The sequence below is a fragment of the Malaya genurostris genome, chromosome 1 (genome assembly GCF_030247185.1).
Source record: "Malaya genurostris strain Urasoe2022 chromosome 1, Malgen_1.1, whole genome shotgun sequence".
In the NCBI taxonomy this organism is placed as follows: Eukaryota; Metazoa; Arthropoda; class Insecta; order Diptera; family Culicidae; genus Malaya; species Malaya genurostris.
Window position 1 is genome coordinate 34,910,248 of NC_080570.1, and position 15,732 is coordinate 34,925,979.

At 38.5% G+C, this 15,732-nt stretch overlaps 1 protein-coding gene and 1 long non-coding RNA gene across 2 annotated transcripts; both read left to right on the forward strand.

Moving 5' to 3' along the window:
- Positions 1-4,674: 4,674 nt before the first annotated feature.
- LOC131436586 (uncharacterized) lies at positions 4,675-5,754 on the forward strand. The gene is made up of 3 exons (XR_009230649.1): positions 4,675-4,849; positions 5,455-5,530; positions 5,593-5,754. It is a non-coding gene; the product is annotated as an uncharacterized LOC131436586 (long non-coding RNA).
- Positions 5,755-7,286: 1,532 nt separating this feature from the next.
- Positions 7,287-12,694, forward strand: LOC131425627 (ATP-binding cassette sub-family C member 4-like). Its single transcript, XM_058587670.1, has 6 exons — positions 7,287-7,316; positions 7,467-8,051; positions 8,107-8,332; positions 8,385-10,282; positions 10,345-11,444; positions 11,506-12,694. The coding sequence occupies exons 1-6, from the start codon at positions 7,287-7,289 to the stop codon at positions 11,783-11,785; spliced, it is 4,119 nt and encodes a 1,372-aa protein (XP_058443653.1). The 3' UTR covers positions 11,786-12,694.
- Positions 12,695-15,732: the final 3,038 nt, after the last annotated feature.

A 15,732-nucleotide genomic window follows, 5' to 3' on the forward strand; every position in this document is an offset into this window, starting at 1 on the left:
GTCTGTGAACAGCCAGTAGTCGCTGGGAGCCAAATCTGGCGAGTACGGTGGATGTGGGAACAATTCGAAGTTCAATTCATGTACTGATCAGAATTATCAACACGTTGTCGTTTTTGGTCAATATTGCATAGCTTGAACGGTATTTTTCCCCACCAAGAAGCAGTGTAAAATTAAAAGACGAAATTGTTTTTGATCCATTGCTCTGAAAATAACAGAAGTTGAGTCATACTCAGCACAATTACTCACAAATTAATGAATATAATATCATGACATTTAAACAGTTGTCTTTTGAAGGTTAGTATGAACTGAGAAAAGGCGACAGCAAATAAAACTAACTCACCATATTATCAGTTCAGGTAGAGATCCTGAACCAGGTTCAAGACCAAATCTATCACGTTCCGTGTTCTCATCCAGCTCTAGGTTTTGGATCTAAGCTTGGACTTTGAAGTCTCTAAACTTTTAGCCCCAGACGGACCATTTCTGAGGTGTTAAAGCTTTTGTGTGCAACCGCTTTTGAATAATTTATATGACTATTTTGTTAGCTCCCTAACGTATATCAACACAGAAAAAAATATGAATTTTACAGGTGACATAATTCTACAAACGATACAATTCATAACTACTTAACTTATCAAATGACGCCAAATTCCATTTGTATAGATTTATGTAGCAATTATTCATTAAGTAGTTAAGTGCTTCTGAACCAGTCGATTAACTGACGTTCTTTGTGATCTGTTTCTCGGTTCAAGTCGCTCTGTTGCTATCGATCTTTTGTTTTTCTAGTTCTTTCGATTTCAAGCCATATATTTGTCAAATCATACAATTTTACATGTTACTGAATATAAATTTGTGTGAAATGCGACGCTCCATTTATGTGCATCTTACGAGATGTAAAATCACAAGATTTTTTCGAATTGTGAAGTCAACTATATATTCTAGATAATTTCAAGTCGTCATTTTAAAATACAGTCTGCGAAAAAAAAACATGTTTTAGGTTATAAAATAAGGAAACAGTTCTGTTAAACAAAGATCAGGAAATTGTAAGTGCATCGAGTAGTAGTTCAAACTAAAACAGGATTAAGATTTAAGAAGCATAGGTGGCAACACTGGTTTCAACTGTACGAAAAAACACATCGCTACTGTAGACGGTAAAGGTGTAACTGATCCTGGTAGAAGCATAACGGAAACATCTACTGGAAACAACTCACCAGGATTAGACGCTAGCTGAGTCTTATTCTAGTACTACACTACACGATAGCGGATTCAGTACGATACGAAGAAAGGTAGTATTGGATAGATTTAATAGAAGGAAACCGATAGTTCAGAAGGAATAATAACGAGGCAAACATGTTTTTTTTGTTGTTACTCAATGAAAGTGCTCTATACTGGCCTCATTGTTCATCCTTTGTTCTTCGACTGGCCGGTATCTCGACAGCCACCGTGTGTGTCGTGCTCAGATTCTCCCCGTTGGGTAGTTTATTTCCTAAAGAACGCGTTGGTAGGCACACAAAATCATCGTTAGTAAATCTGATCAAAAGGGATCCAAGTAAAATGTCAACCAATACCACACAGCTACTATAATCAAGACTACATGAATAGCTGGGTAACCGATAACTGGTACTGTTACGTCATCATTTCGGACTCAAGATTCAGCTAGCGTTGCAATGTGAGACGTGAGTAATGCAACCACTAGTCGATTTTGTAGCTGCAGTGCTCCTAAACTCACACCACCTGTGAAAAACTGTTATAATTCGCAAAACACTGATTGTGCTTGATAACGGATACACTCCTATAAATAATATAGGTAGCAAGTAACAGTACGCAGTTAGTTCTATGAAAGAAGATACTAATTTAGACAGGAAATCCAACGTAACAACACACGCCACAAAAATATCAACGACGACGACGGCAACGAAGTGGAAAAAAGTCAGTTTCCCGTATACAGACCTAGCTTACCTATCGATGCATTGGGTGAATGGGGACGTAGCGAGGCCATGCTCGGTTGTCGCGACGGCATCCGAACGGACATTCGGGAGCCACGACGTTCCTGACCGTGGAGCAGCTTGTTTTCCCGCAGTAGCGATACGTTCATGAGCCGGGGATTCGGAGTGTTGAAGATGGTACGGTTCTCACGCCAACGGGCTCTGTAAGAAAAAGAATAAACAAACAAAAACAAAAACTTGCATTAGTGATAAGGACAAAAAAATGCTGGCAAGGCAAGGCTGTTGCACTCGCCATTATTAGCAGTAATTAATGAAACGAAATTATTTATATCAACCTGATGTTGATAACTGGCAACGAAAACGTTCGATGCATTCAAACACATAAAAGTAATCAATAATCGTAGTAGTCTTCGGAAAGCCATTAGTTTATCGGCCGCTTAACGACACATCGACACACAGATAGCGCTACACCCTCATTGAACATAACTCAAAATTGAGTGTCACACCAGAGTTGAACGATTTCTATACCCTTGTGTTGGACTTCTCACTTAGCAAAATTTAAACCACAACATTTCTATTGGTAACATCTATGATTGATGATTCATGGATCTTCAAAGTGCAATGAAAAACGATCTATTCTTGTATTCTTAATAGATTCGATAAGAATATTCCGAGAATGAAAACGCACCGAACTGCAAGAAGTACTTTACCCACTCAAATGTTTGAAAACTCAACGCTTACTCTGATGTATGATTAAATGCGAGAGAATCCATGGCTTTTGCCTAAATCCATTCTCATATTTTGACATATTGGGCTGTATGAATAATGTACGATTCAGACGGTCCGCCTTCTTCCGGCACCGTCACCGGAACGTCAGCTTCCGTCAAAATTAGTTTAATACTTTCTTTACCGGAACGTTCACACGCTCCGTCCATCAAGACGTTCCGTGACGGTGACGTTACGTGTGAATGTCTCCATAAGAATGCATGTAATTAATGTTGACGGTGACCATGACGGATATTGACTATGACGGAAGGTGACGGACAGTCTGAAACGGACTTAAAACGTAGCAAGCTTGAATTTCGGTAGTAAACGCTACATGTGGATCACGTTCCTTCAAAAGCAGACACTTTACAACACAACAATTTTCGAACATGTAGTGTTTACTACAATTTTTCATTAGGTAGCTCTAGAGGTTGCTACTCGTGTGTGCTGATAAAGTGAAGTAGAAAAATTAAATAAAGTGGCATTTTTGCAGCATTAAGTACTTTTCTTGCTTTGTGCATACTTATTCCAGCTTTTTCGGCTCCGAGTCGATACGGCATACAATAAATGCTCAAATTCTAAGGTAGCATTAACTACATGTTCGAACTTGGTTTTTCATTCATACCAAACCGCGTTATACTCTGTGGATTTTTCAGAAAATGTTACAAACAACAGACTGTACTACATTTTACTCATACAGCCCATTGTTTCAGTTTATGAATTTGAGCAATCGCAGCTCAAACCAAGAGTTATGCTCAAAGAGCGTGTATGGTTAAGTAATGTACTCGAATTTTCGAATGATGCTGGGGTGCTGAATTTAAATAATTTTTCGTTGAAATGGTAGCTTTCGAAGAACATTTTAATGTGATGGGCGGCATCTAAAAGTACCATTTGATCAGAATAAAAAACTAGTCCATGTAAAGGGTGTTTTTTTCAAAAGCTTACTGATTTAAAATTTGAACAGAACAAATTTCAAATTATGGGGACGGGTATAGCGTGATGGGATAGTCGATGTCTATCACGCAGCCCACCTGGGTTCGATTCCCAACCCCGCACATACGGCCAGAAAGATTTTCTGGTCCGAAGAGGCGAATGACCTTAAAATGTTAGAACCTCTATAATTGAAACAAAAAAAAATTCAAATTATGAAATGGCCAAATTTGTTATTTTATTCGGTAGATAATTTCTTGGGATTTAATATTTTAATATGATTTCGGGAATATAGCCGGCACGACTATTTTTCACAAAGGTCACTTTGGAGGTCCAATTTCCGACCATTTTTTCAAGCATTTGAATGTTTTCGTTGAAATGTTCTTCAAATAAGTCGGTTGTTCCGGCCGCAGTATGACAAGTGGCACCATCCTGTTGAAAACACACTTCGTTCACATCCATATCTTGAAGATTTAGCAATAAAAATTCATTGACCATGGTTCTGTATCGATTTCCATGGACGGTAACGAGTCGTCATTTTTCCTTCCTCATTTTTTAAGATATAAAAACCGATGATTCCACCAGCCCATAGACTGCGCCAAACAGTACATTTATCAGGATCCTTGTCTTAGTATCGAAAAAATGAATCTAGACCGAAAATTGTTAATTACGTTCTTTATGGTGGTCTCAGACGGACTATTGTGTGCAGCATAAAATTCACGAAGTGATATATAAACAGTTTCTGAACTATAAACAGAACACTGATTTTGAAAATTCCACAATTTGGAAGCGTTGTTTTGGAGTTAACCTATTCGAGGAGATTTGCCAAACAATACCGAGTAGGGACGTCACTTCAAACTGTCAAAACATCTTTCAGACAATCCCTATTGAAAAAAACAGAACTCCTGAGAAACACCCACTATAATCCAAACCATATTCTTGAACGTTTGTCGATATCTACTGTAGTTAGTTCATGGTATTTGTTTATGCCGGAACCTAAAAAAAATGATTGTTTCTTAACCAAAGTTTTGTCCATTCCAATAATCATTTATTTTTTCTTTTTAGATAAAATCTACTTATTTAATATGAAGATTATAATTTTCGACACTGCAAAAAATTACGTTAAAGACGTCATACATCTCCGGAATATCGAACTTTGACTCGGCAACGGAATACACTTGCGCAGGAGGTAGACGGAACACGGAATTGACGTAAGTTTCGTCATCCATCACGACGCAACACGATTCGGTTAAAGTTCCTGTTATAATAAGAGTCGCGCGAAGAGAAAAAAATTTGGGGCCCGGCCACTGCACGATCTTTTCGGCAATCAGGCCAATTTGATGAACTTCAACGAACTTTTGATTTCAAATGCTGGTGTTTAACGGTAAATTTGGTTCCTTTTGGCTTCCTCTTCGCGCGGCTCCTATTTCAACAGGGACACTAGATTTAATGAGTAATTTCGTGTTAAGTTTCGCAATAACGTTTCGAATTTCATTCCGGTTCGATGCACCTTGCAAACATGTAACCCAACATTGGCCACGTTCAGTGTTTTAGTTTTTAGAAATTTTACATATACGGTTTTGTTTTGACTGTGTTTGACTAATAGGTTCTAGGAATTGATCTTTCAAGTTATTTGCAAACCCTACACTTTTGAAACCAATTCTCGAGCTCGGTATAGTAAAATGCCGAGACAGATACAATTATTCCGAAATCAGCAAATGCGTTTGCCGAGATTTTGTAACATGTATTAGTTTTTGCCGAAATTCGGCTAGACAACTGTCATTTACGTTTTACATTTTCGCTTGGCACTACGCAGATATTTTGTGACGAAATATTCTGAAGAAATTTTGCGGTGATCATTAGACAAAATGGAATTGGTCCAGAAGGAAAACGTAAGATTCTGCGATCTATTCACTAAGTTTGAAAACTACAAATTATTATTGCTTGTTTATAGATTACACCTTCCAGATCCTGTTTTCACATTCAGGAAGTCATTATATGATATGCCGAAGAACTTTAACGACTTCTCAACTATCAAATTCGACTATCATCGTTTGGGGCGAATTGCATATTTAATAATTGTTCGAACTCGAAACAAGTAATGTAATGTGTGTGTTTATACGAAAATAAAATGAAATGTTGACAATATTGAATAATTGGATATATATATATATATATATATATATATATATATATATATATATATATATATATATATATATATATATATATATATATATATATATATATATATATATATATATATATATATATATATATATATATATAATTAAAAAAACGAAATCTTTGTTTACTTTCAATTCCTGAAGGCTGAGTAATTCATAAATTCCTCTTCGTTGCTAAAGTAAACTAGTAAACTTTTTGCTGACGATTTCGATAATAACTGACGTTCGTCAAATTTGAGATTACGGACACTGTCAGCAATTTTATCTTTTACCGAGTACTCGGTGGTGCAAATCTGGGCAATTATTTTGCCGGGGTTCAGCGAAAAAAAGTGTGTAGATAGCGTCATATTTCGTCGTTTTTTTTTTTTTGTCAAACGGGTTTCGAAAATTTATGTTTTAAGTCGCTATCAAACCTTTGATGCTGACTTCCACTTTATTGAGATTGTTGACAAAATGTGCTATATTTTCAAATCTAAGATGGCTATTGGCGATTAAAATAAATGTTCTGCGCAATTCATAAACGTCAAAAATCTTACAAATATGGATATTTATTGTAAAAGGATTGACTCACCAATGTCACCCTTAACCATAAATTTAGATAGATTGTGTAGTGGAAATATCCAATGTAATCGAGATTGGTAGTGTCTAATATAGATTTTTTCAATAATTTAATAATATAATCCTGCAAATGAATTACAGCCATAAATACCTAAATTGCAGGAGTTTCTTTGATCCTAAATTCAATTACTCGAATTCTTTAACGTTTCAAATTCGGTTGTTCTTTTTTACTAAACTGTCCCTTTGCAGAGAACTCCTTCTTGTCCAGAAAAATTGAGAAAATGGAGAAATTTTAATTTCAGCAGTTGTAGATCTCGTTTCACACATAAATCTTATTACAGTGTAAACAACTCCATCCATTTTCATCTCAATCAATTTTTTTCAATCAATTTTCAATAAAAGCGAAAATTTCGCCGTAGCCTACTATTTTTCCAAACATCACCCTATTCAGTGTAAGAATGAAAACAACGAACAGTGTTGTCGACATTCGAAAAAAAAAAACGAAACGCAACTCGAAGCGTATATCTTCGACGACGCAACGCTACTACGGTTGAAGTATAATCATCAACAAAGAATTTCGACCGCTGAGAGTGCTGCAGTGCCGCTAAGCTGCATTGCTTTAATTTATTTATGTATTCGTTCCAACATAAAGTGCAATGTAGAAACTATGAGAGCGAAGCATAAATGGCAGCATAAAAACGCTTGTCGTTCGCTCCTGAAAACATTCGTTTTTTTTGCTCTCACACAGCTTTCTCTTCTCAATGCTTCGTGAGAGAAAGAGAGAATGGAGTATTTATGTCGCATTGTACCACATACTTCTCGCGCCACAACACAATCATTTCACAGCTATGTAGGCAAGATAAGATATTTTTTTGTGTGCGAGTAGGAGTTCTTTGGTTAACCCATGCTGTTCGGTTGGATCGAGAAAACCGCTGTAAGTTTCCTTGTCTGTTCCAGTGTTATTCCACAATGTTGCGAAATCACTTCGATTGAACATGTATATTTCACAACTGCTGCAATCTACTCAATTTTCCTAGCAATTCAAACGTATTTATTCGCTTCCACAATTCGGTCGTTCATTTAGTGTAAATTCCGCTTTGCCCAGGCTGGTTATTCGGAACCGATATTAAAGAATTATTTAAAGTTTGTGAACCGGGACAACGCATTCAGCAAGAACAAAACAGGAAACCCGATCCGACATGCATCCTTCGTGTCGCGATGGGCCTTCTGGTGGTTGAAGGATATTTTTAGGGCCGGCCTTCGGCATGAGATTACAGAGGATCAGTTGTACGCCGCATTGCCTGAACTCAGAGGTGCCAGATTGTCGGAGAAATTCGAACGGCTGTGGACCGAAGAGCTCGAGAGGAAGCAACCTCTATTGATACGAGCTTTCTATAGAGCTTATGGAAATGCCATCCTGTTTTGGGGATTACTATTTTCAGTGTTCGAATCGGTTAGCCGAGTTACTCAACCGCTGTTCCTCGGTACGTTTCTTTCGTACTTCGCGACCAGTGAAACAACCTTCAACGAACGTGAAGCGTTTTACTATGCTGTCGGAATGATAATCTGCTCGTTGCTTCCCGTAGTTACGTTTCATCACTACTTCATGTTTGTTGCCGTGGTCAGTATGAAACTCCGTATCGGAAGTTCATGTTTAATCTACCAGAAGGTAAGTGTCGCGCACATAATTCGTGCCATTCGGCAACTGACACAATGTTTTGCAGTCAATGAAACTAACGAATTCAGCAAAGGGTACCGGAGGTGTAAGTGGAGTAATCATCAATCTGATGTCCAACGATGTTGACAGATTTGAAATGGCACTTTACTTGATTCACGATCTTTGGAAAGGTCCAGCGCTTTGTTTAATTTTAGGTTATCTGATATACCTCGAAATAGGCTATCCAGGCCTACTGGGATTGGCATTTCTGTTAAGTTTCATTCCATTACAAAGTAGGTTTTTTTTCTCATTTGAACTATCACTAGTAATCGTTCTTGGTTTTAGCTTGGATCAGTAGAAAAGCGTCCGCATATAGGATGAAGGCGGCCAAAAGAACCGACAGCCGGGTAAGCTTGATGAACGAAATCATTCACGGTATTCAAGTTATCAAGATGTACACCTGGGAGAGCCGGTTTGCGAAGATGGTGAAACAGGTGCGCCGCAAAGAAATCAACGCCATTCGCGGTGGCACCTACATACGGGCCACTCTAACCTCGTTCTTCGTAATCTCTCGAGTGTCGATCTTTCTCAGCCTGCTGTCCTACACGTACACGGGAAATCTGATCACCGCTCGGAAGGTGTTCATTACATCTAGCTTTTTCAGCATTTTGAACGAATCGATGGTCCATTTCTGGCCGTTGGCAATTACGTTCTGTGCAGAAGCATACATTTCGGTGAAAAGAGTGCAAGAGTTCTTACTGACAACGGAGGGAAAGCCGCGAACCAAAGCGATAGCAAGTGCCACGGAGAAAGGTGGTGGTGCTTCGATCGAAAACGAAGAAAAGAAGGTTGTGAAGAGTAACGGAACAGTGGACAATAGCGGAGAGAACGAACGGCTTCTGATGGCCAGAAGAGTAGTGAATTTAAATAGCGAGAAGAAAGGAATTGTGATGGAAGATGTCACTGCGAGCTGGTTCATGAGCGAAGAGGAATCGAACGTGGGAATAACTTCTGTCACAACAACGATAGAAGAAGGTCGGCTTTGTGTGGTGATTGGTTCTGTGGGATCGGGAAAGACTACCTTTCTGCAGGTTTTGCTAGGAGAACTGGAGGTTGACGAAGGATTGGTCCAGATCAATGGATCGGTGAGTTATGCGGCACAAGAACCGTGGCTATTCGAGGACAGCATTCGGAACAATATTCTCTTCGTCGAAGAATATGACGAACAGAGGTACCTAACGGTGATCAAGATCTGCGCTTTGGAGCGGGACTTCGAGCTGTTTCCGCATGGAGATCAAACGATCGTCGGAGAACGAGGTATCAGCCTCAGTGGAGGACAGAAGGCTAGAGTCAATTTGGCACGTGCCGTCTACAAGCGAAGCGATATCTATCTACTCGATGATCCACTGTCAGCGGTCGACACCCACGTCGGCAAGCACATTTACGAGATGTGTATCCGAGATTTCCTCTCGAATAAGGTTTGCGTTCTGGTGACGCATCAATTGCAGTATTTAAAAGATGTTCAGCACGTTTTGCTAATGGAAGCCGGATGTGTCAAAACACAGGGAACATTTAGGGAGCTTAAGAGAACCAGACTCGATTCGATAACGTCTTTGAGTTCGGAGGACTCTTCGCCAGAAGATCAGTTCGAACAAGACTTCAAAGAGTCGACTGTTGATTGTGAAAAGAAGTTTCTAGACGAAACAAAGCAACAGGAAACAGTTAAAGAATCTCTAGAAAAGGGCAAAGTGAAGCTGTCGGTGTACAAAACCTACATGACATCGCTCGATAATTACTTGTGGATAGTTCTAGTCGTTTTGCTTTTAATTTTAGCACAGCTAGCCCTAAGTGCAGTTGACTATTTCATAGCCGAATGGGTTAACTGGGAAGAATCGCTCGTCGCGAAAACTTTCGAATTGAAAGAAAATCAAACGACTGACACTCAGCTGGAGAACATAACACTAGCATCGAATGATCACGACGAAAAGAGATATCAATTTATAGTGACTTACGCTGTTTTAATTGGTGCTTTTGTTTATTTGATCGTACAGCGTACCTTCTCATTCTCCAGCACTTGTTTACGTATCTCAATGACACTTCACGATCGAATGTTTCAGGGATTAACTCGAGCTACAATGCATTTTTTCAACACTAACCCTTCCGGCAGAATCTTGAATCGTTTTTCGAATGATATTGGAGCGATCGATACTGAACTACCGTTTTCTCTGTTTGAGTGCATTACGGTGAGTGTGACTCAATTGAAATTCTATTACCTTCTCACGTGATTTATTCTACTACCCCACAGATTATACTGGAAGTGATCTCCGTGGTGTCATTGGCATCGATTGTTAATTACTGGCTCCTACTGCCCACCGTGATCATGGCCTTCCTTATGCATTACATCCGGAAGATATACTTGCACAGTTCGCGAGTTATAAAACGCATCGAATCAGTCAATCGGTCACCCATCTTTGCTCAGACGAATGCGACCATTCAAGGTCTGACGACGATTCGTGCCTTTCAAGCACAGCGGACACTGACCGAAGAATTCAACGAGCAAATCGATATCAATACATCAGCTCACTACATCACTGAGGCAGCTTCGAGAGCTTTTGCGCTCTGGTTGGATTTTGTGTGTGTGATCTACATAGCAGTGGTAATGCTGAGTTTCGTCATTTGGGGTCGAGACATGCTCGGGGGAAGTGTTGGACTAGCAATATCGCAGACACTAAATTTGATAGGAATGTGTCGGTGGGGAATCCAGGAAACGGCGGACCTCGAAAATCATATGGTTTCGGTGGAGAGAGTGTCCGAGTATACCAATCTGGAACCGGAACCTCCGCTGGAGTCGGAACCAAAGTACAGACCTCAGAGAAACTGGCCCGAACACGGTATGGTAGAGTTCTCCAATGTGGATCTGAGTTATTCGGATGATGGAGAAAAGGTTTTGAAAGATTTAAACTTCACCATTTGGCCGAATGAAAAGATTGGAATTGTTGGCCGGACAGGAGCGGGCAAGTCCTCTCTCATCCAGGCATTGTTCCGACTAGCACCCTACGAAGGAGTGATCGAAATCGATGGTTTGGACACGAAGACACTTGGACTGAAAGATCTGAGGAGCAAAATTTCGATCATTCCGCAGGATCCGATTCTGTTTTCCGGGACGCTTCGGAGTAATTTAGATCCGTTCGAGGAGAAAAATGACGAGGAACTATGGGACGTGTTGGATCAGGTGGAGTTGAAGGAAGCGATTTCTTCTTTCGCCGGAGGATTGCAATGCAAAGTGTCCGACGGGGGTAGTAACTTTAGCATGGGACAACGACAGCTGGTTTGTCTGGCGAGGGCCATGCTTAGGAAGAACAAAATTTTAGTATTGGATGAAGCTACTGCCAACGTTGATCCAAAGTAGGTGTTTCTCGATTCTGTTATGCTTTCTTTGAAATACCTTGCTTCTACTTTTGTTTAGGACGGATAAACTCATTCAAACCACGATTCGCACTGAATTCGCTGAGTGTACAGTACTAACAATTGCCCATCGGCTGCACACGGTCATGGACAGCGATCGAGTTCTGGTGATGGATGCCGGCCGAGTCGTAGAATTCGGACATCCACACGATTTGATAAACGAAGCAGCGACTGGTTATCTGCGGCAATTGGTGGAAAATACTGGACCTACTACGGCCGCCACTTTGATGCAAATCGCCGAAGAGAATCTCAAAGGAAAAAATCACCCGAAATTAAAATGAAACCTTTGAAATTAAAAATCTTTGAGTGTTCATTCATTCGATGACACTCAACAGTGAGAAGATAGTTGACTGGATTCGGTGGCAATTTTGGTGGCCAAGTGTGCCAGGTAATAATGCGGGATTTTGGCAAGAGACGTCTCTGCACACAGGGATTAGTTCAACGTCAACAATATTGTGCCATTTTTCGCAGCATCATTCCGTTTCAAAGAAAACCATTACTAAATTTGCTTTGAAAATTTCGTTCTTATCTTTGTCGTAAATTTTTTCATTATTAGACATTTCGACCAACATATAATAAGTTCAACGAAAAAACTATTGTTTGAATTAAAACTGGTTTATTCACCTCTCATGCACTATTTAGATTGAGTCAATTAAACGAAAATGAGATCAAACGAAAACCTGTGCTCCTGTTATTGCTGTATAAAAAATTCAAGTTAAATGGGTAGTAATACTTTTTGAGCAGCATAATGAAACATGATTTGTGATTAGATTTTTATTTTAGTTATTATTATCAATATATCAACCGGCTGTGATAGTCGATGAACTCGGTTGTGTTCTGAAAATGTTGTAAGTTTTTATTCTCCCGTACACGCTATACGGAATCGAACAAAGTACGCTATGTGCTTTGTTCGTTGGTGTTTTCTTCTTCCGTACCAGCACGTACCGATGCGTAATGCTAGTAGTACCAAAGTAGGTTTGTATATTCGCCAACTAACAAGATCTGCCAACTAGATGAATTTACCCTTGAATTTGATTAGAATTTGCATCAGTTGTGAAAAAAAAATCATGAAATAGAAAATTTTTCACTTATCGCGCTAATCCCAATTCGTAAAATTGCTTGTCGTGACCTTCCTTACATGAAACTACTTTATCATTTCATAAAGACCATTGGAGTTTCAATTTAATAATGTAACCTTTTGAGACTTAGTTCTGACTCCAATTGCCTCCATTATTTCCTCCAATAGATAAAATTTGTGATGAAATGATGTGCTGATGCAAACAAACTCGAAATAGTATGAAATTATCAATACAAACTCGAAATAGTATGAAATTATCAATAAAATGTATAAAAATAACAGCTTATTTTATAATGTAATATTTTTGAGAATATTCAATAATAAATGACAAAATACCTAATATGATATTTAAAAATAAGAGGAATATGTTTTATTAAATTCCAATCGTTTTGACTATATTAGAATTAACTTGTGTAAACTGCCTTAAGAAATAAACGGACTTATGGAAAAAAACTTATCGCGCTAATAAATATACCGGAACCAGGAATCGGATCTGGTTCGACTTTCTGGGGACTATTTAAAGAATTTCAATACCCTTGATTTGCACCTTAGTTCGTAAAAATCGGTTAAGAAATTTCCGAGGAAAATTCAGTTCGCTTTTACTCATAAATTGGCACATATTACCTTATATTTCCGGAACCGGAAGTCGGATAAACATAGCCTTTCTATATTAGAAAGGAATAAACAAATGGAGAAGAGGTTAAACGTTAGTTGCCAAACCAATTCTGATCGCCTTCAAGTCATAGAAAAGATTCAAAAGTTAGTAAAATGGTTGCCTCATGAGCTGAATAATGGACAAAGGGCTCACTGCAGCGAACTGTGACGAAAGATGAGAAGTGGATTAATTTTGAGAATTTCAAAACGCAGAAAATCGTAAATTGACTCTGACCAACCATCGACATCAGCTGCAAAATTTAATCGCTTCGGAGAGAAAACAATGATGGTCATTTGCTGGGATCAAAAATATTTCTTGTATTACGAGCTTCTCAAACAAAGAGAAACTGTAAATCGCTACCAATAGAAAATGATGAAATGAAATGATGAAATCAGATTGCTGCAGACGACATGACAAAGTACCGTACACATGCGGCGAAAGCGCTCAAAAAATTATTTCGGAACTCAGCTAGAAACTTCTGTCCCACACACCATTCTTTCCAAACTTGGCTCCTTCTGACTATCATTCGTTTTTGTCTTCGAAAAGAAATTCGTGAGTTAATGGAAAGATAGAAAAAATGCATAGCCTTCGAAGGCGGCAATTTTGAATAAAGTATCTTATTATTTACAATCGACATGTGTTTCCATTCAAACACTCCCGCATTAATATGCCTGGTTCTGATTCCGATGACAAGCTTCCTCGTCTTCTGGATGTATCGATCTTAGTGTGATTCGCCAGAAAATCTCCAATTTCACGAGCGTCGCTTTGTCCGAATAGGTCAAACTTACTCTCGTCAGCAGATAAATCTCATTTTCAGGAGTTTATTGAGATAGCATCCTTTTTGTCGTGAATACGACTTACTTTACAATGGAGCGTCTTTTTAAAATTTACCCCGTACAAGAATGGGTGGAACTTAATCTTGAATATCTCTTGTTGTATTTAAGGCAGCAACATGATTTCTTCTCCATATTATCGGAAATTTGTTCTGCAATCTATTATCAAATTACAAAAATAAATCAAAGTTGACGTTTTCTATAATGCTTTGTATGAACGAGCATCAAGGTGAAATTCAGTGCCAAAATTAGACGCGCAAAATTCGAAATACAATAATGGAACGAATCATCACACAAAGCGTATCGTGCAAAACCGACACATAGAAATTAGAGATGGTCGGGTTTCGGGCATTTACATTCGATTTTTTTTCGTTTTCAACGGGTCATGTTCGGATTAAAAAATTTGGTCGTTTTTTTCGGGTTCAGGGCGGGTACGGGTAAAGCTAGCATAACATATTTGTGCATGTTGTTTAAGACGGTTAATTTAGTCATTCAATTAATAAACAAAATGCTCAGATAACTGCCTATAGCAAAATTGTTATAGATCAAAATTTTGGGCATGAGCTGTGTACTGCTCATTCGGTTCATAAGCGAGAGATGTGAAAGCTGACTGATACTTGTTGTGATCGACTGATCGTTTACACATTTATGTAATTCCTTAAATACTCTTTAATATTCAGAAACATGGTACTTCCCTTTGGATAATACGAGTAGTAAACGTTTAATTATTGATAACACTAACTACAACTTCATGAGTTGACAAATCCGATCAGTTATTATGAGTCTCATGAAATCCTTGTTTTATATTTATTTTGAATTTCTAGTTTCCAAATTCAAACAGCTAAATCCGAGCAGATTCTAGAAATTCAGATTGTAAGTAAAATGTTTGGTGAGATTCGGCATAAATGAATTTCTAATGTTTGTTTACCTTTTTATAATACATAGATATAGATTTCGCTCGAACTAAAGAAATATTTCCCTAAGTGTGGAAAAGCATATCCGTTTTATTCGTATTCACGTCATCTAGCTATGTCTCTGACTTTACCCATCCGTCTTTCTTTGCAAATTTCAGCTACTCCACTTCGGTTCCGTTTGCTAATAAGAGGTCACTTGAATGCCAAACAGCTCTACAATCCATTGTTGTTGAGCTGTTGACGATAGAACGTACTTCTATCAACACTTAGATTTAAAGATTTGGCAATCTCTTTAGATGACAATTTCGGATTTTTCTTAGCCAATCGATCACTCCGGACAGTCTGATATCTATATAATATTTTGTCGAACGATGACTTCCTTACCCGGAAAAGTTTGGCATTATTCCCCTGCTTCATACTCTATTTGTGTAACTGTTACAAGTGAAACTGAGTATTTTTATTGCTGGACTTTTTAAACTTTTTGAGTACACACGAAGCCAATTTTGTATTGGTGTTCACCAGCGCTGTGGCTAAAACTGTCAAAGATTGCAGTGCTGCCAAAATGTTGAAAGTAGCTTTCATAATGTCATTGAAATGATCGATCACCTTAAGGAGCAAGACTCTTTGAAAGCGTATAAGTAATGTCAACAATGTGTGCATGAAAACAAATTCCGGCGCTTCTTTTCCTGATTTTACTCAATAAATCTTCCATATGGTTGAAAAAATAAATCATACTGCTTAAAATTGC

What these genes read in the sequence shown, in the direction of transcription:
- LOC131425627 (XM_058587670.1), top strand. Translation starts at nt 7,287, where the DNA reads ATGCTGTTCGGTTGGATCGAGAAAACCGCT. An exon ending in GTTGGATCGAGAAAACCGCT is followed by an intron (nt 7,317 to 7,466) that starts GTAAGTTTCCTT and finishes TCGTTCATTTAG; the next exon opens with TGTAAATTCCGCTTTGCCCA. An exon ending in ACTGCCAACGTTGATCCAAA is followed by an intron (nt 11,445 to 11,505) that starts GTAGGTGTTTCT and finishes ACTTTTGTTTAG; the next exon opens with GACGGATAAACTCATTCAAA.